Source organism: Lissotriton vulgaris, chromosome 11 (genome assembly GCF_964263255.1).
Source record: "Lissotriton vulgaris chromosome 11, aLisVul1.2, whole genome shotgun sequence".
Taxonomy (NCBI): domain Eukaryota; kingdom Metazoa; phylum Chordata; class Amphibia; order Caudata; family Salamandridae; genus Lissotriton; species Lissotriton vulgaris.
The window spans coordinates 980,246,973-980,273,155 of NC_141699.1; the positions used below are offsets into that span (position 1 = coordinate 980,246,973).

The following is a 26,183-nucleotide window of genomic DNA, read 5'->3' on the forward strand; positions in this document are numbered from 1 at the left end:
AAAAGACATGTTGCTGACTATCCTGGTTAAAGTTAACCAGAACCCCAGCGTCACAAAATGGACGCTGCTGCCACAGACACAAGTCTGACCTCCTGCTGCTGGGAGTCCTTCCAGTCAGGGAGGTTTGGAAAATAGGTTTCCGGCCTGGAGAGGTGCAAGCACCACCCCAGACAGGACTTTGTGTATTGGGATAGGGAGGGCTGAATAGATTGTGGTACTGCCTGAGGCACACTAGGTGCTTCATGCATACCCCAGTTCAAACCAGTTGCTGGGGCACTCCAGCCCCAGCTCTGGAGCGAAACTGGACAAAGGAAAGGGGGTGTAACCACCCCCCTTCCTGGTCCCACCCATAGGAGGGACCTAGAAAGTAATCCAGCCCCTTTTAGTTGTATAAAGGTAGGAGCTGAGTCCTAGGACTTCAGATTAATCCTGAAATCTAAACTTCACACGAAACTCTGGACCTTCGACATTCTGCTGAAGCTGAAGACTGAAGAATCTCCCTTGTGGCCAAGGAGTGACCACCCAGGGCAACCAGGCACCATCCAGCAAATCAACGGCTTGCTTTGTCGACGCTCCCGCCGGGACCCGAGCACAGAGCCTGACCAGTCCCAGACTTCCAGACCTCTGACCCTCTCTTCACGCCTGCAGCATAGCTGAGATCCGTGGAGGCGACGGGACACGTGGGACCGGACATCTTGAAAAGTCCACGACTTGCTACCTGTGAAGCTCCTGAGGTATCCTCGAAGCTGTGCACTAGGGACTGAGAAGCCCCGAATCAGAGCTCGACCTGCACCGAGGATCAGCCCTCCACGAGTTCTGCGTGGGGCACTTCTGCTTGTGTTCTGCTCGACTCGTTGTCCGGTTGCTGGCCCGTTGGCTAGTATCCTCTGACGACAATCCTTCGAAACCAACTCGCTGGTCTGGTTGCTCCAGACGGGCCCTTGCCTCCCTGCGAAGGTGAGGCACCTCAGACCTTACTGGTCTGCATCAGAAGCCTTATATGTAGCCTGCGTGGGTTGCCTTTGCCAAGGCTTGTTGACTCCAATCCAGCGGTCGACCCCTCCATCTGCAAGAACCTTCGTGGGACAGCTCCTCTCCAGCATCTGATTGTCCTAGATGCCGCCTGGTCCGCGTGGCTGAAGAGACAAGCTTCACAACAGCACCTGATTGCTCCTAGACGTCGTCTGGTTCCTTCCTGGTTCCACCCGGTCACTGGCTTGTGACCCAGACTCTGTCCCCTCTGCTTTCAGGTCCTCTTAATCCTCGATCCACCCGGACATCTTCCTCCTGGTCGTCTGCGGCATCTTTCTTCACAGGCTCCATACTCTTCAACGGCGAAACCTGACATCTTCACACCAATGCACCTGCTTCCTGTGGGTGAGTTAACGCAAGTACTTCGGTGCTCCCAAGGGTATTGACTATCCTAGTGTCTAGGTTTTTAGTTGTTTCCTTTTAGCTAGACCGGAAGTGTCCTAAATCCTCCTTTTTCTAAACTCTAAGTTCTCATTGACTTAACATTGACTCACGTGTGTGTGTGCTAAGACACTGCACGCGCCGCCTGTGGGCCTCCTACTCCTAACCTAAGGGTCAGATAGTGTAGCCCCAGCGATTCTCTAGGCCCTAGGCCTCTCCTTTTCTCAAGTTGTGGTTCTTATACCACTTACTTAGTATATGGTTGTACGCGCTCCTAGGGCCTAACTGTAAATTGTGCTATTTAAAGTATTTCTAAGAGTAACTTGTGATGTGCTTTTGCCTCTGTTCTCATAAAGAGTCCAGAGGAGTGCGTTACTGAATAAATACATATATATATATTTTATATATATATTTTATATATATCCTGTGTGGTGTCCTTTCATTTGGAATTCAAGGGGTTACATATGGTAAAACAGCTGGCTTTACACGCCCTCAAGAGTCTTTTAGCCTAAGACTGTTCTGTCCACGCTACCACTAGGATAGCTGGTCTATAAGGTTGACTTACAACCATCACCATAAGGGTTGTTTGGACTGGTGCAAGGTGTTCACTAGAATAGTGATCATATACCAGGCCAACTTTTCACATTGCCAATGAAAAGGGTATCCGGAAATTGCAGTCTTCGTAGTACCAATGGAAATGGGTAACGCTTCACTTTTGTCCCAGTTTATTTTATAACCTGAGAAGGAGAAGTTAGTAATAATTTGAAGAGCAGGAAGAGAACGAGGGAGGTCAGTGAGAGTAAGAAGAATATCATCTGCGTATAGGTACATTTTGGAATGGCCAATTGGAAGAGGAACACCTACAACTTCATTAGATTGTCGAATTGCTGCAGCCAAAGGTTCCATTGCCAAGATGAAGACAGGTACCTCTACGAATAGGAAAGGAGGTAGATAAGAAGCCTCCAAAATTGACTTGAGCTAGTGGACTATCATATAGTAAACGTACTTTATTAATAAATTGATCACCCAAGCCACATCGATGCATTATTGTAAAGAGATATTCCCATTCAATACGATCAAATGCTTTTTCAGTATCAAGTGAGAGAACCAGAGAATCCTCTGTCAAGTGCTTAGCTGACCATAACTTGTGGGAAGATTATTTCGGGATGAACAACCCAGAACAAAACCAACTTGAGAATTATGGATTAAAGGAGGCAAAACTTTGCGAAGACGGGAAGCAAGAATACTGACTAGTATCTTGATATCAAAGTTTAGAAGAGATATAGCCCTATAACTGCCACACAAGAGAGGGTCTTTGCCAGGTTTGGGCATAACAGCTATAATTGCTTTGTTAGAAAGGGAACCTAAAGAGGACTACCAGCTTCTAGGAACGCAGCATGTAAAGTATCTATCATACTCTGACCAGTCCATCTATGAAATTCAGGAGGGGAACCATCCTCTTCTGGGGCCTTATGATAGGGTAAGGCAGTAATAGCTGAAGAAATCTCATCTCTCATAATATTACCATCAAGAAAAACTCTGCCATCACCAGAAAGTCGTGGGAGAGTTACCTGGTTAAAAAGGTGGACATTTTAGTTAAATGTAGTTGATCGCTTGGGGAGTAGAGAGATATATAGAAGGAAGCAAATTCCTCAACTATTTCTTGAGGTCTGGTAAGTATTTCTCCATGGTTGGACTTAATAGCTGGAATTGCCATAGCAGCCTCTCTCTGACGTAATTGTGCAGCCAATAATCTACCAGCTTTTTCTCCTTGTTCATAATGTCTCCCTTTCATCTTTTGTTAGGCATATTCAGCCTTAGATGTAAAAAGACCATTAAGAGACATACGTGCTTGTTCTAACATTTTGCAATTCTGTAAAGTAGGATTCGAAATATACAAATGAGAATGGTGTTGAATATCCTATTAGAGTTCTGTTTGTTTAGCAATATTGTTTTTGTTAATTAGAGCAGCATCGCGCATTAGTTGTCCTCTAATAGTAGCTTTAGCTGCTGCCCAGACTGTCCTCTTGGAAGAGATTGAATTCTCATTGATAGTAAGATAATCTTGAAGATGAGATTGTAAAAGAAGTTTACCTCCAGGTGTCTTATATTTGTGCAAACTCATTCTCCATGGCTTACGTCCTGGTCTGGATAGACCCAATTCGAGAGACATAAGAACAGGAGAGCGGTCAGATATGGAGGCTTCCAAGATTTTTGAATCTGTGACCAATTTAACTGCCTTGTGTGATAAAAGGAAATATTCTAGACGAGAAAATGTGCCATGTAGGGCCGAAAATAAAGTATACTCCTTATCCTGTGGGTGACTAGGCCGCCAAAGATCAACTAGACCGTTGTCGACGAGAATATCTTGCATGATGGCTCTATCTGCATTGCTGGCGTTATCAAACCGACCGGTCTTATCAAGGATAGGATCTTAAACAAAATTCCAATCTCCTCCAATGAGGTATTGAGAAGCATTGATCTCTGTAAGAAGATTATTCAATCGGAGAAAAAAATTGTTTTTTAGCACCAATTGGAGCGTATATGGAACCAAGACAAATGAAAGAATTCCCAATTCGCAGTTTAGCAAAAACATAGCGACCATCCGGGTCAGACCATGTCTTAAAGAGATAGTGAAGGGAAGTGACTTTCGGACAAGAATGGCTACTCCACATTTACGCACAGGATTAGGGTTGGTGGGATCATTTTTGGAGATACTACTATGGATAACCTTCCAAACCCAGTCTCTACTGAGTTTACTGGATTCAATGTCATTAAAGTGTGTTTCCTGTAATAAAGCTAGGTCCACATGTTTGGAGTGTAAATAGGAGAGAACTTTCTTTGAATATAATGGGCAAAGCCGTGAACATTCCATGTAACCACTGATAAAGAATGATTATGAGACATGTTAAAGGACTTCGAAAACAGAATAGAGAAAAGGAGGAGAAATAAGGGCGCAGGGAAGGGTGGAGAGGGATGTTACTCTGGTTATCAAGTGACAAAAGTATTGAAATTAAGAGAATCTGATGGAAGAGAAATAGAAAGAATAAAAAGATGTGAGTAATTTAGAAAAGCAAAGCAAGTGTTTTGTATATAAAAGAAGAAAAGATAGAAGAAAAATGAAACGGGAAGTTAGAAGAAGTGGATAGAAAAATAAGATAGGAGAATATTTAGGGAACCTAAGCTGGGAACCGCGGGCCTGGGCGTACTACCCATCTGAGATAAATAAACATACGGATCATTTAAATAGAGGATAATATAGAATACATTAAAAATACCAGAAATATCAAATATTCAATGCAGTACTATAATAACCATAATAAACCATAACATATAATGTTGTACTATAAAGCAATGAAATAGGAACAGTCAAAATAATATAATAGGACTATAAGAAAATATTGAGAAGAGTACAGTAAGTGAGGACAAAAGAATGAGAGATTGAGAGAGCAATAACGCATAAAAGAAAAGGTATGAAAAAGAAAATGAATATCCATAAATAAACGAAGACAAATGAATGAAATAAATTGGCAGTTGATAAACAGACTAAAGTATAAAAGACAATAATACAATAGAAGAGAACAGGTTGTAGAATGTATAATAAGAATTTTGTACACAAAGAAAGGAGATAATAGAATTTACCATAGTCATTAAACAATATAAAGTGGTGAGCGATGTTTTAGGAAAAGATGAAATTATTCTAAGATCTAAAACTTATGACAAGAGGTAAACATACTAATTTTAAAGAAAGGGAGATGGAGAAGGACGCAAATTGATACCATTTGAACATATGAAGCAAGTGGATAGCAATAGTAACTACAATCTTTAAAATAACTGAGAGTAATAAGCATACAGCTTTAAATTGAAGAATGCCAATACTTCCAAGAGGAGGAAACCAATAATGAAGAGAAAGCATGTGAAATGCTGATAACTATGTCTGAACATGTAATTAACAATATAATTTTAGGAAAACATGCGTTTTTAGAATAGAAAATAGTGCAGATTATAAATCATGAAATAACAGAGCAGATATTGCAATATAAGAAAGAGCGGAGTTTAATACAAGATATGATTAGAGAAACAACAAAACACAGAAGTAAACAATTGAACTATAAAGGATAATTCAGTCAACATCTGAAGGTGTTTTAAGAGGCAATCTAGATTTGTCTCTCTGTGGTTCTTTAGAGTAGAAATGGAATGCAGAGCTGAAACTCTATCATCCTGGGAACGATTAAAACTGTTTATATCTCTACCCCGCTGCCTGGAATTACTGATTGCGTGAATGTTGAATTGGCATATTTGAGGAGGTAGAAGAAGACAGTTGAGACTGTTCACAATGGGAAGATTGTGTTTCCATGTTGTGAGATTTGATGTCATCCAAGAATTGTTGCAGGAGTGCCGGGTCAAAGAATTCCTTGGAATCTCCATTCCTGGTAATACGAAAGCGTGCAGGTTCAAATAATCCGTACTTAATGTCTAGCTGATGTAATTGAGGTCACATGGAGAGGAATGCCTTCAGTCTTTCATTAGTCTCTTTGGAGAAATCTGCAGCTACATAAATAGTATGACCTTGGAAGAGAAAGGGGCCTCGCAAGCGGGCCAAAGATAACATTTGTCGAGTTTGTTCATGCTTAAGAAAACAAGCAATAATTGGTCTTGGTCTCACAGAGGAATCCGGACGTAGAGGGCCAATTCTGTGAGCGTGTTGTATTTCAAGAGGTGGAGCAAAGGAAATACCAGTCATAAGTGGAAGAGTATCTCAGAGGAACAATTTCACGTCATTTCTTTCAATGTTCTCTGGAAATCCGAAAAAACGGACATTGTCTCTTCGACTGCGGTCTTCCAAATCAATGATTTCGCTGTGCAGAAAAAGAAGATCCTGTTCCGAAGTTTGAATTGAATCCAAGCGGCTCTCCATGACCAGTATTTTAGAATCAAGAGTTTCAATTCTTGTATGAAAAGTGGAGAGGTTTGCTCTAATTGATTTAGTTTCTCCAGCCAAGGATGAGATTGTGACACCTAGCCCCTCTAATCGACAATTGACCCCAGAAAGCTCCTGCAAAATACTTTGCATGGTGTCAGATAGGGACAGGTCATCACAAGGTGCCGAAGCTTGGGGCACATTTGATGAAGACAAGTTCCCTTTCGCTGGCAAACTAGCAGATTGTTTTACAACCTCAGTGGTTGGTAAAGTATTTTACTACCGTTCCTGTTACTAGACATTATTTATTTATTTTATTTATTTTAGTGTGTTTTGGTATCGCGCACAGCTACCCCAACGGGGTGTCCCGGCGCTCCTGTATAACTACATACAGACCTTTGATGGTAAATTAAGGCAGAAGTAACTCAGCAGAACAGGTGAGTTTTGAGTGCTCGCCGGAAAGGTTGTTCATCTTTGATCAGCCGGATGGCAATAGGAAGTTTATTCCATAGGGCCGATGTCAACACTGGGAAAGTTTTCCCACCTGAGCGGGATTTCCTAAATCTAGGAACCGACAGGAAGTTTTTTGACGAGGAACGTAGGGTCCTGAAGTTATTATAAGGAATCAAACAGGAAGACAGATATGCAGAGCCTTTACCCTGCATTGCCCGATGAGCTAGTACCAAAGCTTTAAATTCGGCCCTTTTTTGCAGTGGTAGCCAGTGGAGTTTGCGGCGGTGAGGGGTAATGTGCTCACGTAGGGGGAGACCGGTAACCAATCGCACCGCTGCATTCTGTACTGTCTGAAGGCGATGACTGAGCCCTGCAGATAGGCCAGAATAGAGGGCATTGGCGTAGTCCAGGTGTGAAGTGATCAACGCCTGGACAACAATCTTCCTGGTGTTACTCGGCAGAAAGTGAATGAACTTTTTTATCATTCTAATCTTGGCTAGACAGGCAGTAGAGACTGTATGCACTTGATGATAAAAAGTAAGGTTGGAGTCCCATCTCACTCCAAGATTCTTCACAGATTCTTTTGGGAGGGGGGGGGGGGGGGGGGGGGGGGGGTACTTAAGTCGGTAGGCCACCAAATATTAGGGTCAAGTGGAGAAGGCTGGTGAAAAAAGAGGACCTCCGTTTTCCCAGCATTCAATCTAAGAAAATTATTGTCCATCCAATGGGCAATAGTACGGAGACAATTTTTTAATGGATCAAAAGTTGAGGGAGAGATGTTATCAAATGAAAACATAAGCTGGATATCATCAGCATAGGAGGTGACCTTTATACCAGTTTGGGAGATGATATCGAAAAGTGGGGAAAGATAAACGTTAAATAAGAGGGGGCTCAGCGAGGAGCCTTGAGGGACTCCCCACCGAAGCGGACGACTTTCAGAAATGAATGGGGGGGGGGGGGGGGGGGGGTAAACACTGCCTGGGTCCGGCTAGACAAGAAGGATGAAATCCATCCTAAGGCCGTGCCCTGGATACCTTTTGAATGCAGGCGATCAAGGAGGAGGGGGTGGGAGACGGTGTCGAATGCTGCCGACAAGTCCAGCAGCACCAACACCGCTCTTGATCCCTCGTCCAGCCTCCATCTTACTGCGTCTGACATCTCGATGAGAGCCGACTCAGTGCTGTATCCTGGTCTAAAGCTGTGCTGAGAATCGTGAAAAGCACCTGATGTTTCGAGAAAGCTGGCTAGTTGTTGTTGAGCAAGTCTTTCTAGTACTTTAGCAGGGGCAGGCAGTAGAGAAATAGGCCTGTAGTTGGCAGGCTCGCAGGGATCGGCGCTGGCCTTCTTAATTATCGGAACCAGGGGTGCTTGTTTCCAGGTGTCGGGGAAAACTCCCAGCTGTAATGAGTCATTCCATATTCTGTTCATAAAGGGATTAAGAATGGGAGCTAAGGATTTGTAATGTTTAGCCGGCCATAGGTCCAGCGGAGAGCCAGATTAATTTTAAGAAGTTCTGCAAGAGATTGTTCCAGAGAACATTGAGACAAGAGACATTGTCACTTTCCGTTTCACAGACGCTGTACAAAAGCAAATTGACGTGGTAGTGCGGTATGAAGCAATGATTAATAAATTACAGAAAGTAAGGAGAGTAGCACAATATAGAATGCAATATCACAAACAGAGCTGAGTATATATCACTTACGGAAACAACAATTAAATTCTGCACAAGAAATAAGCTGAGGGGAGTTATTTACCACCAAAAGAGGAAAGCAACAAGCAATTATTCTTCAACAAATCATATGTAAACTGCAATAATACAATGAAGAAAAGGCCTGTAATAAGAAAAGGGGTTAATATCTATAACAAATAGCACACAGCATCAATCCGGGTAATGGTGAAAATGGTTAAACCAGAACGTATATGAAAATGAAACATGCAGCAAGTCAACTAGCCTTAAGCAAGAAACATTCTGATATATTAAATATGTAGTTTCATATACAGGTTCCAATCCTATAGCGGGCAAAATGGAAAAAGCACATTAAATGAAAAAACGGGCCCCGTCATATACATAGGCTCATTTCAATAATAGAAAACGTTGCGCGCCATAAAGCATCATGGAAAAAGAACAGCTTACGCAACAAAGAACAATTAAGACATGAAGCAGCAGGCTTAAGGCAAATAGGAAGAGCTGTAGGTTTCTTGTGTGAATAAAGAAACAATGTCACAACATTAAGAGGAAGCACAATGTGCACATGAATGCACTCAAAGTCTGAAGAAGCGCGCCGTTGCGAGGTGAGGACGCGTCATATGAGAGCAATACATATAGCGTAGGTACATTCCTCCTAGGACTATGTTGCAAAACAACAGGCTAAAGGCAATTGAGATAGCACATATATCATCATTACAGGAAGAACTGGCCCTGAGAAAAATATAGGCACACTTCCAGTAATATAGTCAGTTGTTTTGTGTAGATAGTATGAGGAGACAGTCTTTGGCACCATGTGTGAGGAGAAAAGATCTTCTATAATAATATTTAACTCTTCTACAAAATACCATGTATAGACAAGTCAAATTGAGTGGTAGTTAGGAGACAGCTGTAAAGGTGAGTAGTAGTAACAAAAACTGTGTAGCTCCGTTGTAAGGGCAATATATGAGGAGAAATGTCGGAGTCATTTGGATTAATTTTTTTCCCTTTAAGAGGAAAACCAAAACCTTGCCGGCAAAGCTAATAAAAAGCCTCTCCCTATGACAGCAGGAGGAGGCGCTGCGAAGCTGGGGCATGCGCAAGGCTGCAGGAGGCGCGGCCCTGCGATGTGAGGAAGCGCGGCTCTGTGGTAGTAGGAGGCGCAGCCTTGTGGCGAGGACACGCACGGCTTGAGGCGACTAGCAGGCCCCGGAGAACGTCAACAGAGCGGAGCGCTCATCTCACCCACACGCGGATATCAGGAAGTATCGTCGTTTTTTTAAAGAAAAAGCCACCAGAACCATCCACATGTCCTCCGGTGACAGCGGGGCACGAAGAAGACAATCCGGAGATGCAGGTACGGGAGAATAGCCCGTCAGGGGTCCGTCCCACAGCGGAGCTCGATTCTCAGGCGGCCATCTTCCTGCGTGGCCAGACCACGCCCCCTAATAGCACGTTCTTCAACATCGACTGGTAGTGTTACGGACAATAGTGGTAATAGCATCTTATAGCTTACTCGTAATCCTCTCTAGAGATCCCTATGCAAGAGGACTTTACAAGGTGCTGGATCCTTTTCTGTCGAAGATGTACAGCTGGAGATGTTCTCAGGCACTTTTCTGCTCCTCCTTAGCCCTCAGGCGCTCTAATTTACCTACAGCATTTATGTTCTCTAATTTTTTCAGTTGGATGCATTTATCATTTAATATGTTTTAGGATATTTTCTGACAAAACAAACATTTCTTCCCTGAATTTGAGGAAGGACAACAAACTAGATTCTTTTGTAGATCAATGGCTGTGTTCCTCCTTCCAGAGGCTGGACAATTTGCTAAGAGTGAAGGCATTTTTACAGAATCTTTTTTTAATAAAATGGAATCAAAATAGGTTCAATTGATAAATCGGTGGTACAGATGTTGAGTGAAGGTAAAAAAATACTCAAGTTGTAAGAAAACCTCTGCAGCTGCCTGTGCAAACCATCATGGGTAGTAGAAGCTACTGGAATCATAAAAGGGACAGGAGTAAACTTAAAAAATAAAGTAAACAGTGCTTTTCCTACAATTTTATAAAGACAGGGCTTATTGTAGTACGGTAGTCTACAAAATTGTTGCTTTCTTTTTATAGACTCATGAAGGGTGCTGATGGCAGTATATGGACATTTGCACCCTATCTGGAAATTTATGAACTGATATCGGATATAGTGTTTTAGGGTTCATGCTCATAGCGGGGAATTACTTTTACAGCAAAAGACCCATGTGAGTCAGAATATATGAACTAAGGAAAAGAAAACATTCAGGACCTGATGGACATCTCTTAAAGGTATAAAACTTCCTGGTCCCCAAGCACCTGTACTAGGAATTTCCTAAAGCAGTGCTTATGGCTATTTTTTTATTAGTTTAGGTAACAGTTTCACATTTCTGCTGTCCTAAATCTGAATTAACAATTGTGGATTTGAATCGGTTATGCTATTTAAGTAGTGCAATTCTTCAACCCTGATGTGTCTAGACTTCATGCAAACATCGATGAAAATAACTACTGCATAACACAATGCTATATATCCAGAACATGAGAAAATAAAAATTGACATACCAGACTGTTCTATGATTTGTCCTTGCAATGTTACTACTCTCCATCGCTTGTCTTTCTGGAATGCCACTCTTGTTGCTTGATCCAAGTTATCAGCCACAAGAGTATCACGCAAAGCAAAATAAAATGCTGGTCGAATCTGCTCATCTTGTATTTTCACCATATCAAACAAACGAGGAATGTTTTCAGGAGTTTGGATTTTATCCATGTTTTTTTCAGATACCTTCATCTATTATGAATGACAGAAGAATATTAATTAAACTGAGGTTACACTGTACAACTATTCAGCTTTTTCACTCAATGAGTTTCAAATGCCAGTGGAGTGTTGCTTTTTTTAAATGCATTGTCTTTAAATACTATATTTTCAATTTTTGGACGACAGATAAAATAAATAAACAAACCTGTTTCAGTAGTTCTCTTCTATATGCATGTCTTGATCTCCCACTGTTGACCTCAGGGGTCTAAAAGAATAAACCGTGCTAGAGGCCCCTCAAGCTACTCTCCTTGTTTTTGGGTTCTCCTTTTCCACAATACCACAAACCAAAATGAAATAGATTCCTTTCAGGAGTCATCCCAGAATAATGTCCACAAAGTAAAATACATGGGAAGGGGTTGAAGAATCTATTAAATACTTACATCATATGTCAATTAATTGAATTACTTAGACCAGACTATGAGCGAAGCAAATCTTTTAATACTTTGTGGGCTATCCCCCATCTTAAAACATTCAGTTATCAAGGCTCTTGCAGATCAAGACATGCTTCTGTTCTGATCATTTATCGGAATAGACTTGGATTGATAGAGCCAGAAATAGTGAGTTTATTTTAATGGTTAAAGCCCAACGTGGTAACTTATTGAAAGGAGACTGAAAATCTAGAAACTTCGCCCATGGATAAAAGCGGGGTGATCGGGCACGGTAGGAAAGTGCTCCTTTTGACATGGTCACCACCACTTACAACCTGGTGTTTGATGCAATAATTGCAAAACTGCACTGGGTTCCTACAATCCGGGTCCCCACTGCCAGATCTTTTCCAAAAACCGTACAATTGTTCCCCCAGTTTACAATACCTTTAGCACCCCCTGTAAGTAACTAGTAAATATTACCTCTGGTACCTGGGGAACGGAGGTGAAAGAGGGGCATTAAGGGATGAAGCAAGTATTATGCCATCCCAAGGGACCCCTCACCGCACTTATAAGCTAACTGCCAATGCAGTTTGAGTGACATGGTGAAGAAATGCGAAGACACAACATGGCACACCTGTGGTGTGCCATGCCTGCAGGCACTGCATGCCGTATACGTAAGACACCCATACAGCAGACCGTACAGCCCTAGGGAAGGGTGCACTATGTTATTAGTGTGGATATATCCGCTTGAGCAGATATGCCACTGTGGTATCTAAGTCTATTCTTAGATATTACAAGTGAACAAGGAAGCCATTTTAAGTACATTTTCTGGACACTGGTATTTACAAGTTGCACAGCTACATGATAAGTTCACTGAAACTAGAGATTTTGGTATCAAACATATCTTATTAACCCCTTGCGCGCGGCGGGAATTCCCCGCCCATGCTGACTCCGCCTTGCGCGGGCGGAGTCATGACGGAACGGTTCCGTCATCAGCACAGCTCACCCGTAGCTGATGACGGAACCGCTCCGTCATCAGCATGCAAGGGGTTAATAAGCCCGCACTGATTCCAGTGATCGATGTAATACATGCACCCAGATGACACCTAAGAGGTGCCCACCTGAAAACTGGACTACCTACCAGTGTACTGGCTGACTGGAGCAGATCAGCCTGCCACCACAGACAGGTTTCAAGTTCCTGCAGGGGAAAACCCAAGCTCTGAGGGCAGAATCAATGCCTGCTCCAGTAGTGGGTGTTGTCATCTCCTCCAAGGAGGTAACACAACCTCAAAGCTTGGGAAACGGGTTAGAGTCCCTGCAGAATGCTCAACATCCTCGGATTATAGGCAAATCACAATATTCCCGTGCCTAACAAAAACATTTTCCGTCTAACACAACTGGTGCTTGTGTAAAGCGCTCCAATACCACTGGGTCAACTGCGCACACCATAAAAATAAAAATAAAAAATAAAAAAGATGGCCAAGTAATCTGCATAACAAGGCAGGAGGTCTGTTGCCTTTGAAATGCGACCCATGCTTTCCCCAGACCAGGGAAATGCCACCCCTTGCCCCGGGCCCATTTGGACTCAGGACATGCAGGAACATACGAGTTACTTACCGTTCGGTAAACGATGTATCTGTTAAAGACTATTCTAGCCGCAGATTACTTAATGCAGAATTTTCCCCAGGCGTGAGACTGGATCTGGAAATTTTGACACCGCATCCATACGCGCCGGGGGGACGGCATCACACAACTCCGCCCAGGGGATGGCCGTGTACATATCAGCGAGGTCACACGAGTCCCACCCCAGAGCACCTACATCAGTTTTCTTCGGAGAACTTTTCCGCGCCACAACTCGGAGCCATCAGAGAAAACTGTGAGTATAGAAGTGTGCGAAAGAGCAGAAAAATTGGAAAAAGGAATGGTGAGGAACAACACTATAAAGAGAAGTACCAGGCACTGAGGTACCCAAGGCAGGGAAAAGAATAAAGAACAGAGCCCAGCCGTGAGTAGCAACCCTGTCAGTACGGAGATACTACAGGGATGCGAGTGCAGAAGACCAAGCCAAAGGTCCTCTCAGATTGGGGAGGAAGGGCGGGACGTGAAGGAATCTGCGGCTAGAATCGCCTCTACCAGATACATCTTTACCGAATGGTAAGTAACTTGTACATCTGATAGAGACTACTTTTTAAAAAATTTTTTTATTAAAGACCTTTATTCCACATAAAACCAAGCATGCATGGCATAGCACTTAATAATATATGTTGGATCAAAACACATCCAGTCAGCCTAGCAGAATTATGTTAGACACAACCATTTAGCCGGCATCCCGGGGGCCCGGCGGCGTACAGTGCAGCAAGCTTCCAGAGTCGACAGTGCTTAGTCGCATCAGAGCAGCGGAATATATAGGCCAATGAGTGTTGCACGTAACAGATTGTCACTCGTGCCCAAAAACCTTAGATACATGAGAAAGGTCTAGGAACAAATTAACTACCCCAACCAACCCTAACCCTCCCCTGTGTGCCAGCAAAAATATACCTAGTGGTGTACTCCAATCAGTGCTATCAGCAAGTTCATACTACACTTCCTACAGCTATCACTCTGGGAGCCCTGTTCCTTGACCTGGGTGACCTGTAGCGGACTACAGTAGTGCTATTGCCAAACACCTCTCTCTCTCCCCCCCCCCCCCTCTGCAGCCCCCCCCTGAAGGAATCTACTTCAACTGTTCCACCTGACCCTATGGGGATTCCGGGATATCCAGTGTTTCGTCGCCGTCCGAATTCACTTCCTCACTCTGCTGCATGTATGCCTGGTAGAGACCCCAGAAATTTTTGGGCCTACTCCTAGGGGGGGGGGAGTAGCTCGCTGTAGAGTTCTGACTGAGTGCAACAGTAGAGTAAGTCACCCGCCCATCTCTTCTTGGTGGGGAGTGGTCCCCTCATCCAGCATTGGGCCACACCTCTTCTGGCTACCAGTAGTGCCACATCTACAAGCCTGCGCTGAGTAGACGGAAGCGGCTTAGAGTATCCCAGTAGCGCCAGCGCCTGTCCGTTAGTCAACTCCGAGCCCAGGATCGTGTTTAGCTCTGAGAAAACTTCTGCCCAAAATCTCTGGATTCCAGGGCAGTACCACGCCATGTGAATGAAGTCTGCGATCGGCGCATGGCAACGTTCACACTCCGCAGACTGTCTGAGTCCATATCGATGCAGCCTCTCCGGTGTATAGTACACCTGCTGAAGAAACTTAAAGTGCACCAGTCTATGCCTTCCATTAAGGGAGAGTCTTCTCGTGTTAGAGCAGCAGTATCTCCACATGTCATCATCGATCGGCATCTGCAGATCTCTTTGCCACTCCTCTCTAGCTTTGGAATGCTGGATCTGCTGATGTGCGACTCCCAGCCTGTTCATATTGGAGATTAGTTTACGGGATGACGTGGATTTAATAACATAGGTGAGCTTAGGTACCTCAGGGGGTTCCTCCATGTCTGGGCCCAGTACGTCCTTAAACGCGCTCCGAACTCTATGGAACTGGAACCGCTGTAGGAGCGTAGGTCCCGTTGGAGCGGGGGATAGCTGTTCCGAGGTCTTCAAGACCCCTGCAGCAAACAGATCTTCCATTTTCGCGAGACCCAGTGCACGCAGTGCCTCCGTAACTCCCTTTTCCTTAAATGGATTCAGCCACTGTACCCATTCAATCTGCATTTGCGGTGAATACAAGAATCTACTGTCTCGCGCTCGGGTCAGCGCATGCCATGCATGGTTGGTAGACTTAAGAGAATCTAGTTGGCCAATGGCGCGGTCTTCCGGAGACAGACGGTGGCCGGAAGGGGGAGAGGCTCCGCAAACAAGCGTTCCAAAGTCACATGTGGTATACGCGGGTCCCCATGTATCCACGAGTGTAAATGGGCCGCCTGCGCAATACGGTAGTATCGTTCCATATCAGGGGCCCCCAGCCCCCCCTTTTCACAAGGAAGCAGCAGCGTCGTCCACTTAACTCTAGGTTGTTTACCTCCCCATGCCAGCCTGGTGAGCACCTGCGTAAGCTGTTTGAAGAAGGCCTTTGACAGGACCACCGGTATATTGTTGAAGAGGAATAGAAACCTAGGCAGTACTATCATTTTCATGATAGCTATTCTGCCCATCAAGGACAGCGGTAGTTTACACCATGCGTCCACATCCTCCTCCAGTCTAGCAAACGCTACGCCATAATTTTCCCTAACTAAAACATCCGGGTCAGTGTGTAGTTGTATGCCTAGGTATCGGACTGAATCAGTGGTGCATTTCAGGGGATACTCCATTTCAAAGGGATGAGTCACGGGCGTCAGTGGGAAGGCAATTGACTTATCCCAGTTCACTTTCAGCCCGGAGAGACATATAGGAGAGTATCATCAGCATACGTTGAAATGCCGATTTTGTACGTTGGAAAGCTAATGCCTTCCAAGCTGTGATATTCCCTGATTGCACAAGCCAGCGGCTCCGCCACCAACGCGTATAGAAGGGGCGAAAGGGGACATCCCGGTCTAGTACCTCTGCTAATATCAAACAAGTCCGTTACTCTATCCCCTATCTTCAGCCTCGCTGTGGGCCGATAGTACAAGGCCCCCAACATCTGTAGGAAGGGCTCTCCTAAACCCAACTTCCTGAGGACTCTGATCATGAAGGGCCATTCCACAGAGTCAAAGGCTTTTTCCATGTCCAGGAAAACTGTTAGGGCAGTGTTTTCCTGGCGCACGTGCTGCATTGTCCCGAGCACTGTGCGGATGTTATGTGTCAGGTTCCTATTGGGGACGAAGCCTGCCTGTTCTGGAGCTACTAGATCCGGCACCAGGAGTGCCAACTGCGTGGCAAGTACTTTAGCAAAGATTTTAGCGTCTACATTTAGCAGCGAAAGCGGCCTGTAGGAACTGCAGAGCTCCGGGGGTTTCCCAGGCTTTAGGATGGTGACAAGTAGGGCCTCCCTCATTGAGTGGGGCATACTCCCCTCCTCACAGATATCATCGAAGAGGGTAATCAGATGTGGGATCAGCTTGTCTTTAAATGACTTATAAAAGCCTACCGTCAAACCGTCTGCTCCCGGGGCACTACCTGATCGCATGCTCGCCAGTGCGTCCAATATCTCGTCCTCCTGTATGGGAGACCTCAGGAACTCCCGGTCTGAGTCTGGCAAGAATGGCATGGCAATATGGTCGAGGTAGTCATCTATCTCCTCCTCAACTCGCAGCGACCTGGACTTGTACAGCTCCGCATAGTACTGCTGAAACGTTTGGAGGATCTCCTCCTCATCAGAGATTACCTCACCCTCTGGCGTATGTAGTTCGTCCACAACTAGGGGTCTCCTGGTACTACGTACCATTCTGGCTAGAAGCGCGCCCGGTCTTTCTCCCTCCCCGTAGGTTCGCGCCGTAGCGTATTTGCCCATATGCTGTACTTCCCTATCGGCTATTTCATGGTATTCCGTCAGTAAGAGTCTAATTTGGGAGTCTGCGTCAGCGTTAGGGTCATCCAATAGATGCCTCTCCAACTCGGACAGTCGGGATTCAAGCTGCTTCAAATTACGTCTAATAGATTTAAGCACGCTCGAGTGTTTAGACATCGCCATACCCCTGATGTAGGCCTTAAAAGTGTCCCACACAGTCTGAAAACTGTCAACAGTTCCCAGGTTTGTTTCAAAAAACGTGTTTATGTCGTCTGCCAGTTCACCACAAAAAGCTTCATCTAGCAGGGAGTAGGGGGGAAATCTCCAGGTAAAGGGGGGGGATTATTTTCTTCGGGATCACTAGGTGCAGCAGTACGGGGGAGTGGTCCAAGAGGGTACGGGGGAGCATCTCGCATCTCCTAATACTATCTATTAGAGCCTGAGACACTAGCCAGTAATCAATTCTGGTGTGGGTATTATGGAAAGCAGAGTAATGAGTGAAACCACCTTTAGTGGGGTGTTTATTTCTCCACAGGTCCACCAGGTCCAATTTAATCAGTTCCGCCTTCATGTGCAGAGCCGAGGCCACTGGCCTCCGAACAGGTCCCACCGACCTATCCAGGTCAGGGTCAAATATAAAGTTGAAATCGCCCCCCCATAGCATTCTAGAGGAAACGTGTGTTCTGCACTGTGCCGACAGCTTTGTGTAGAAGTCTGGGCAATCATAATTTGGTCCATATACATTAACCACAAGCAAATCAAGACCCCTGCCCACGCAACGTCTGATAGAGACTACTAGCCACATACTCCTTAACGTAGAATAGATAACCTAGCCATACCCAGAGGGGAGGAGGGTCTGCAAGAGGACCCCACCCGCCTGGACATAACCGACCCAGAGGGGACGGGTCAAACTGACCGGGTGAAGAGCCCTGTCTCCCCCCCCAGGCAAGGGGAACCCTTACGCTTAGAAGACCACCGACCCCAGAGGGGATGAGAGAAGACCAGAAAAGAGGTAGCCCATCCACACTCCGCAGAGAAAACAAGGGCAAGGAGGCCAAAAACCGCCACGCCCACAAACTCAAGCCATTCCAAACCATCAGCAAGAGGACTGCATCTGCAACATACCGTAACACCACGGAGAGCAGAGGCCCGAAGGAGACCACAGCTCGCCAGCGTAGGACAGAGCTATATAACAGCTACCACTACCCCACATGGGGCCTGTCACGTCCCAAGACATGGGAACGTCTTAGGAAGAAACTTCCGCAGCAGAGGGCAACAGAATAGATCTGCGGAAAAACCTGCAGAAGGCTTGTAAAGCAGCCCAAGAGAAAAACAGAAAGCCTAGTCTCAGGGCCAGCATGGTGTAGAAACCCAAAGCAAAAACACACAGTCAAGAAGGGCCAGCCAGCAGCCAACAGAACCACAGTCCCAACAAGGAGGACTCGAATGCACATGAAGCACACAGATCGCACAACTGGGGCGACCCGCCCCAACATAAGAATATCTCCCAAATACCAGAACAACTCACAGGTCACTGAGGGGGAGAAGGAGGAGGAGGCCGAAGTCCCGCCAAGAACCTCTGAATGGCCGAGTCCGCATGGGCGTGGAACAAAAGCGTGCAATAGAAAGCAAGGTCCACCAGCCGTTCCAGAACGTTCTCCAGGAACACACTGTCCCGGAGCCAGGCATGGCGACGAAGTGCATCCGAAGCAGCTAAGGCACGACCAAGAACCTCCCAGATGTCCGGAGCGGAGAATAAACACTGCCAGCTCTAGGCCATCCAACACATGGTCCCTCAAATCAACACAGGCACTCTACTGAGAAGCGGCAGACATAAGGGACTCCGCCGAGTCCCACGAACAAGAAGTGACCCTAGACAAAACATACCTCGTGTTAAGGGCCCGCAGAGCCGCACTGGTTTAAGCGAATATATTGCGCCCCCCCGGAGTACAGCCAGCGGGCTTCCCGTGACGGGGGAGACAACAGAGGCGGCAGAGAGAAAGGCATTCTGCAAAAGAAAGCCTCTGATAGAGGGACAGATGCACTGGATCACGCAGCGGTGGATGGTGGCGGTGCAGAAGGTGTTGGGGCACCGGGTCCCCAGTGGCGGGACGGCTCCAAGTCCCTAAAAGAGAAGGGTAGCAGCAGCTCCCTACCACCAGAGCCCTGATTGAGAACCTCCAGAAGATGATCAGCAGGGAAATGGGCAGCTGGATCACCCATGCGCAAAATTCCCACAGGCGTGGAAACAGCGCAAGCGAAGGCTGCACCCTCCACCATAGTGCCCCGCTGTGGGGAAAGCAGCTCCTCTGTGGGCGATGGCTGCAAACTAAGGCGGCCGTCACCCAAGTCAACTGGAGGAAGGAAGGGCCAGAAGGTAGGAAGAGGGACCGAGGAGTGGGGGACCTGCGGCGCCTCCAGCGAATACCACAGAAGAGGTGACGGCGAGGAGCCGTCCTGTCATATGGATACTTCGTTACATATATTGCGTTAAGTTAGCATGAGTGTATTACATGTTTAAACAGACATTTTTCCTTTGGCTTCAGTTTTGCACACGACACCTACTTGTTGTTGTCGCTTTCAACCTAGAAGCGGTGATGTGATTTATTTGAGAATAATATGTTATTACTATGCTATCAGCTTTGCCTGGTACACTTGGTACAACTGTCTGCACACTGAGAGCTGCACACTCTAAGAATAACCTAACACAAGGTTGCTGGGAGGCCTGATCCTCGCACCACATTAGACATAACACAAATAATGTTGATGCCAACATTTTGGGCTCTACGCGGGTTTAAGATAGAGTTACACGGAATGAACGTAGACACTTGGTGCTGCGCATGAAGAGAGCTGGTAGCTGTTGATGTGATCTACTCCTACTGACATTTAGAGGTATGGGTCCGCCCTGCTAAAGCCCGAATGAGACCTTCTTAGATATAAAATAATATACTAAATAGGGTGCGCGAAATATAGGTGATATAGATTTCTATAGATTTTGCATTGTAACATGCTATCACCTTTTGCTTACTATGGATTAGTGACTATGCTGCTAACGCTGATTTTTATAATCTGCATTTTAGTATTATACAAGATACTGCGTTTGAGAACTTTGCATTGAATAATAAATATTTCAAACTTGCACTTGTGTTCTTTGACTCTCAGTTTTGGTTTGAAATGATTATATAACGAAAGAGTGTTCATGTGTTCCACGATTCCTGAGGTATTCTAAAGTTCATGTTCTGGTTTGTCTAAGACATGGATCATTCCATAATGACCCATGAGACACTGTAGCTAGCTAGGTAAGGGGATTTCTGACACTGAGATGAGTTTTGGATCATCCTAACTCACTGAGGTTCTAGATCTCTATGCACAGTTCTGTGGGAGAACGGAAACCCTGCTACATGGCGCCCGTACGTTGTTGGCCTTATATCATGACACTCGAGTAGTATATCATTCAAACCTTGACACCTTCATTCCCGTTTCCGGTAAACGGTGGTGTCGGAAAAACCTACCTATTTTTAAATAGGTCTTTTCAAGCTTGAACTCTTCTAAAAACGGTTTCTTTGAATTACTACCCAGTTGTGCTACAAAGTGTTCTTTGTCTTTTTTCTCTTCCTGTGCTACCATGGCCGTGGACATACCGCAGCATAGCCGCGTCGCGGTTCGCGACCACTTGCGGGCATATAATGTCCCTGTGGAAGGCTTGGCTGTGGTTCTAGTGGTGAGTGCGGAACATGCGTACCCGTACGAATTGTTTTATTCCTGGGTGACATTTCCGGAAGTGGACGCTAATTCAGGTGTCTTCCATTCATACACTGCCTCGGCTGTACCGGTGGCTTATGCTCCGTACAGGGCACTGGAAGTACCTATTGATGCTTGGCAGCACGGAGTTTGGTTTAGTGGCGCCCTACCCCATTCTTTAACGGCTCCGAGGTTAGGTCCTTTGTCCATTCCGGGCACAAATTGGCCCGCTTTGGGTGGATTTACTCCTCACCCTAATCGCGCTACTTGTAGTGTAGCTGACCTGCGGCGTCTTCATGAAGTCGCGGTTGGAGTGATTAGGGCGCTTGTTCATTACATTGGTCGTAATGTTCATGGTGCAGCCCCCGCAGGTGCGCAGCTTCGAGCAGAACAGGCTGGTTTGAAAATCAGTCCTGTCTTGGTGAATTCCGTTATGGGCAAGAAGCCCCAGGATAAGGATGATTTTCCTTACTGGCTTGCCGAGAAATTCGACCAGCTGGAGGCTGTGTTTCCTAATACGACTCCGGGTGAAAAACACCGGATTCTTACGCTCAGTTTACCGAAAGATTTAGCCCCTGAACTTGCTGACTGTGAAACATGGGGTAAGACTTTTGCAGCGGTTTACTCGAGGTGCTATGGCACCCCGTCTGTGTCAAACCTCTCTGCGGTCCTTAAACGTGTTCAGGATGATCACGGACCGGAGTCGGCGGTTGAATTAGGTATGCGCCTGAGCGGCTCGTTTGAGACAGTTTGCGGTCTTATCCTTGCGAATGTCAAGGGGGATGCAGTGAACTTTCAGGTGGCCAATACTCTGGCGTTAATTCCCGATGCCGAGAAACCCCGTCAGCTAGCAAGAATTATTGTGGCGGCTTATAAAATGGTTGGCCGCACTTCTAAGGGTTTAAAGGCTTTTTCTGAAAAAGAGAAGAAGCAGCCCCAGGGACAGTCTTCGGAAACGGGTGGACAACCCAAGTCCAAAAAACAAAATTGGCCTAAAAAGCAGAATCAGGGTAAGCAACAACAACAGCAGACACAGGTTTCTAGTCCGGCGCCTTCACAACCTGCGCAGTCAGACCGAGTTTATGATTTGCGCGATCGCGCGACGATTAAATCGCCTGAAAGGTTTCAGGCTTCTGACCAACGCTCTCCTCGTTCCTTTCAGGACTCATCGGCTCCGTCAACCGGTGGTGGAGGGGGCGGCAGGGGCCGGGGTGGCCAGCAAGGACGTGGTCAGCCCCGCACGCGAAGTGAAGGGGATCAGCGGGACGACTCTACGCCCAAGAGACCGCAGTTTGCCAAGAAGAAGGTCGCAGCCTTAACGGCGCATCGATATGCCCCAGATAGTGAGAACGCGGCTTCGGAATCTGACGTGGGCTCTGACCTTGCTGGACAGCGCGGCGGAGATTACCATAGTGAGAGAGGCCCTCCGTCCACTGTTGAAGGTGACAGCGACTGACACTTATGTTGTGATCGAAACAGCTGATACACATGTTGCTCCCCCTGAACGACTTTTTGAAATTGTCCTGTTAATTGAAGGTGACATGCAGCGAACTGTAAAAGGGGTATTTTGGGAAAATCTTTCGTCTACGTATGACATTTTGCTTTCGGAGGCTGACTGGCCCCCACCTTTTGTTCTCGCAGCTCCGCGAGGGAAGGGGGTGATCCTCCCCAGTTTCGCGCACACTGTGTCGAGAGTGGAAGCGCTGCATTTTGCAGAAGAGTGGGCTCTGGCGCTTGCGCCGGCTGTGTACCGAAATCAGTGTGGCTGGGATAAATTGTCCCCTAGCCATGAGATTCCTTTAAGGTCACAGCCGCAGCCACAACCTCAGTATCCCATACGGCGTGAAGCTAAAGCTTCTGTCGCGGCTATCCTTGAACAATTGGAATATCAAGGTGTAATTGAAACGTGTGTGTCACCAATGAATAATCCCCTTTTTACTGTGAACAAGCCGGACGGCTCATATCGTCTGGTTTTGGATTACCGGCATTTGAACTCGCATTGCCGTAACTGTGCAGTACAGAATACTCCCGGCTCTGCCCTAGTGAATAGTCTTGAGCGTAAACGGTTCAAAACCACGCTTGACATTTCCAATGGTTTTTATGCACACAGATTAGATGGTCTAAGTTCCCAGTGGACCAGTTTTACGTGCGGCGGCGTACAAAAAATGTTTAAACGACTCCCAATGGGCTATAAGAATAGTCCTGGAGTGCTTTCCGCCCGCATAGTCTCTCTTTTGGAGAGCTTCGATCCAGTTGCTTGTTATGTGGATGACATTTATCTCACAGACGACGAACTTTGGGAGCATCTGTGTCGAGTGAACAGCATAATTTGTAACTTTGCAGACATGGGTTACAAGTTTAACTTTGCAAAATCACACATTGCGGAGTACACAGTGTTGTTTCTGGGTTATGAACTTAACCACGAAGGAAAGGGGTTGGCTCCTCAGTTCCTGGAGAAGTGCGCGCAGTTGCGCTCTCCGACAACGCTGAAAAAATTACAGTCTTTGCTGGGTTTTTTAAATTTCGGGAGGACATACATTCCGGAATATGCCCAGCGTATCAAGCCTTTGTATGCCTTGATACAACCTTTTTCCAAATCATGCTGGCTGCCTGAGCATTCAGCCATTCTGCAGTCTTTGCAGGCTGATTTGCTCGCTTCTGACTACTTACAGACTCGTGATAACCAGACCAACCTGGTGATAAGAATTATCCCTGGGACGGTGGGTTTCACGTACCTGACTTTTAATGAAGGGGATACTGTACCTATTGCTTACAAGTCACACTTATACACTTCGGCTGAACTGCGTTTTTCCACTGTGGAGAAAGTTTTAACGGCTGTGCAGATGGCAATTCTTAAGGAAAGTGCCCTGTCGCAGGGAAAGCGCATGTTGGTTGTTACCCCGTGCCCTGCCTTGGAGGCGGTCACGAAAGCCAGTGTACCGAATTCTAAAGCTTTGCACCCTCGGTGGATTCAGTGGGCTACATCCTTGACATCCCAGGATGTCACGTTTATTTTTGACGCCGCTTTACGGTCGCAGGAGTATTTACAGTAGGAGTTTGTTCATCCTGCTCCTTTAGCGATGCGGCCGTTGGAGGATTTCCATTGTATCATTTACACTGATGGTTCGGCGCAGGTTGCGCATGGCCCTAAACATGCCTACGTTTCCGCTTGCGCCATTGTGGTCGGTGCCATGGTGAACGATGAGTTCAAGTCCAGTGTCGTGCACACGCAAACACTAGGGGACTGCACCGCACAATTGGCAGAGCTTCGTGCTCTAATGCTCGCATTGGAGTACGCTGATCCAAGTGTGACGACCTTAATCGTAAGTGATTCTTACTACTGTGTCCAGTCTTACAATGAGAACTTGTTTTTTTGGATTCAGAATGATTTTCGTGATTCCAAAGGTAGCACAATAAAACATAAAATGATCTGGGTCCGAGTGGCGGAACTTAAAGAGAAACTGCCGCTCGTGTTTGTGATTCATACTCTCGGCCACCAGCGCGTGGGGGTCCACGCTGTTGGTAATTCGCTTGCTGATGAGGCAGCGAAGTCTGCGGTATCAAAATACTTAGTTGCAGCAGTCACAAGGTCCAAAAGCAAAATAGATGATGACATCTTGGCGGCTGTTGCTGCCACGGAGAAGGGAGGTAAATATCCTGCGGGGTTCCCTTCGAAGTACACATACCACTTAAGTCCCGATAAGGTTCCTTATGTGAAAATTCCGGAAGTTGGTGAACGTCTAGTTCCCAACTCGGATCGCAGGGCTTCTCTGATTACAGCGGCTCATGAAGGTGTGGCGTCTGCGCATGCGGGCGTCTCAGCCACTGTAACTCAGCTACAACAAAGGTTCTGGTGGCGGGGACTGTACAAACAGACGCGCGATTATGTCCTTATGTGTGACATTTGTCAGCAGATTAAGCCTTCTACTGCTGCGCGTCCGCCTCAGACTCAGTTGTACATCTCTAATAAACCGCTTGGTTGCGTTTATTTGGATCACTGCGGTCCTTTTTCCTCTGATACTGCGTATAAATACATCTTAGTAGCAGTTGACTCATGCACACGCTTTGTGTGGTTATGGCCGCATCGAAGCGCTGATTCGCGGACTGTCATTAAGGATTTGCGTGTCTTTGTGGGAATCTTTGCCTGTGGTACTTTCCATTCGGACCAGGGTCCGGCTTTCGCCTCTAAGGCGTATAAGGATGCTATGGTTTCGTTGGGAGTCCAAGTCAAGTTTTCAAGTCCCTACAGGCCTGAGGGCAATAGTGTAGTAGAACGAATGAACCGCGACTTGAAGCAATCTTTGACAGCCCGAGTTATAGGCACTGGTAGAAACTGGCTGACCCACCTCTATGGCGTGCAGCGTGCGCTTAATAATCTCCCTAGAAGGTCTCTGGGTGGGCGGACCCCATACGAAATGCTCTTTGGTATCAAGATGTACGTCCCTGACCTCGATGGTGCAGACTGCCAGGCCCAGGCCGAGGCCTTTGACGTAGATGAACATTGCAATGTTTTACAGGATCTACAAAAGACCAGAGACAGTCTTGCTAGGGAACACTTGCCCTCCACGTCGGATGATGCGTTGCAGATCCCGGTAGTTGGCTGGCTGCCCCAAGTTGGAGAACTGGTTCGAGAGAAGATCGATAACAAGAAAGAGTTTGGTCCCTCGTATCGTGCACCGGTTCGAGTACTTGGAGTGAAGGGCACAAGAACAGTCATTTTACCACCACTTCCAGGTCGTAAAGAAAACAGATTTATTTCTATTGACAATGTCAAGACACACAGGGTGGCCGATTCTTCATAGCATGACACCGGCTGTATCCTGTCCTTCCATGGTGAGGCACTCTGTGCTGGCTATTACATCTAGCGCAGAACAGGAGGTGTCCCTCGAGATGCCTGCCATATCCAGTCCTTTATTAAATACTATTCCTGTTACTAACATTGATGAATTGACCTATGCAGATCCTGCTGATTTATCTATGTCCGATTTACAAGCTCGTTTGGCTAACCAGTCCAGATTCTCTTTTGACTCTGATTCGGAACTTTCAAAGAAACCATCGACTATTGCAAAATATGCCACGTTGTTTAAAAAACATTTTCTAATTCCACCTTGGACATACGTTTGGCTGATACTATTTTCATTCTATCTTTTTATGTCAATTGGTTTTGTGTTTTATTTTTTCTGCCTGATCGATGGCCATTATGTGAAAGAAAGAACAGGAATTCGGTACCTTAATGGAACATTGGCCCCTCTTTCCTCCTCACATTCAGCACACAGACTAAAAAGAGACTTGAATACAGTAGAGATTACTGCTTGGCCTGTCCTTGATGGGATTGTGTGGGATGCGGTTAGG

At 46.1% G+C, this 26,183-nt stretch overlaps 1 protein-coding gene across 2 annotated transcripts in view; it reads right to left on the bottom strand.

Moving 5' to 3' along the window:
* Nucleotides 1-26,183, bottom strand: part of SMC4 (structural maintenance of chromosomes 4) — a 512,503-nt gene that overhangs the window by 223,801 nt on the left and 262,519 nt on the right. For both annotated transcript variants that reach the window (XM_086944206.1, XM_086944207.1), the window contains exon 14: nt 11,055-11,280. In XM_086944206.1, the coding sequence (XP_086800332.1) occupies nt 11,055-11,280 (226 nt within the window). The remainder of the gene's footprint in view (nt 1-11,054; nt 11,281-26,183) is intronic.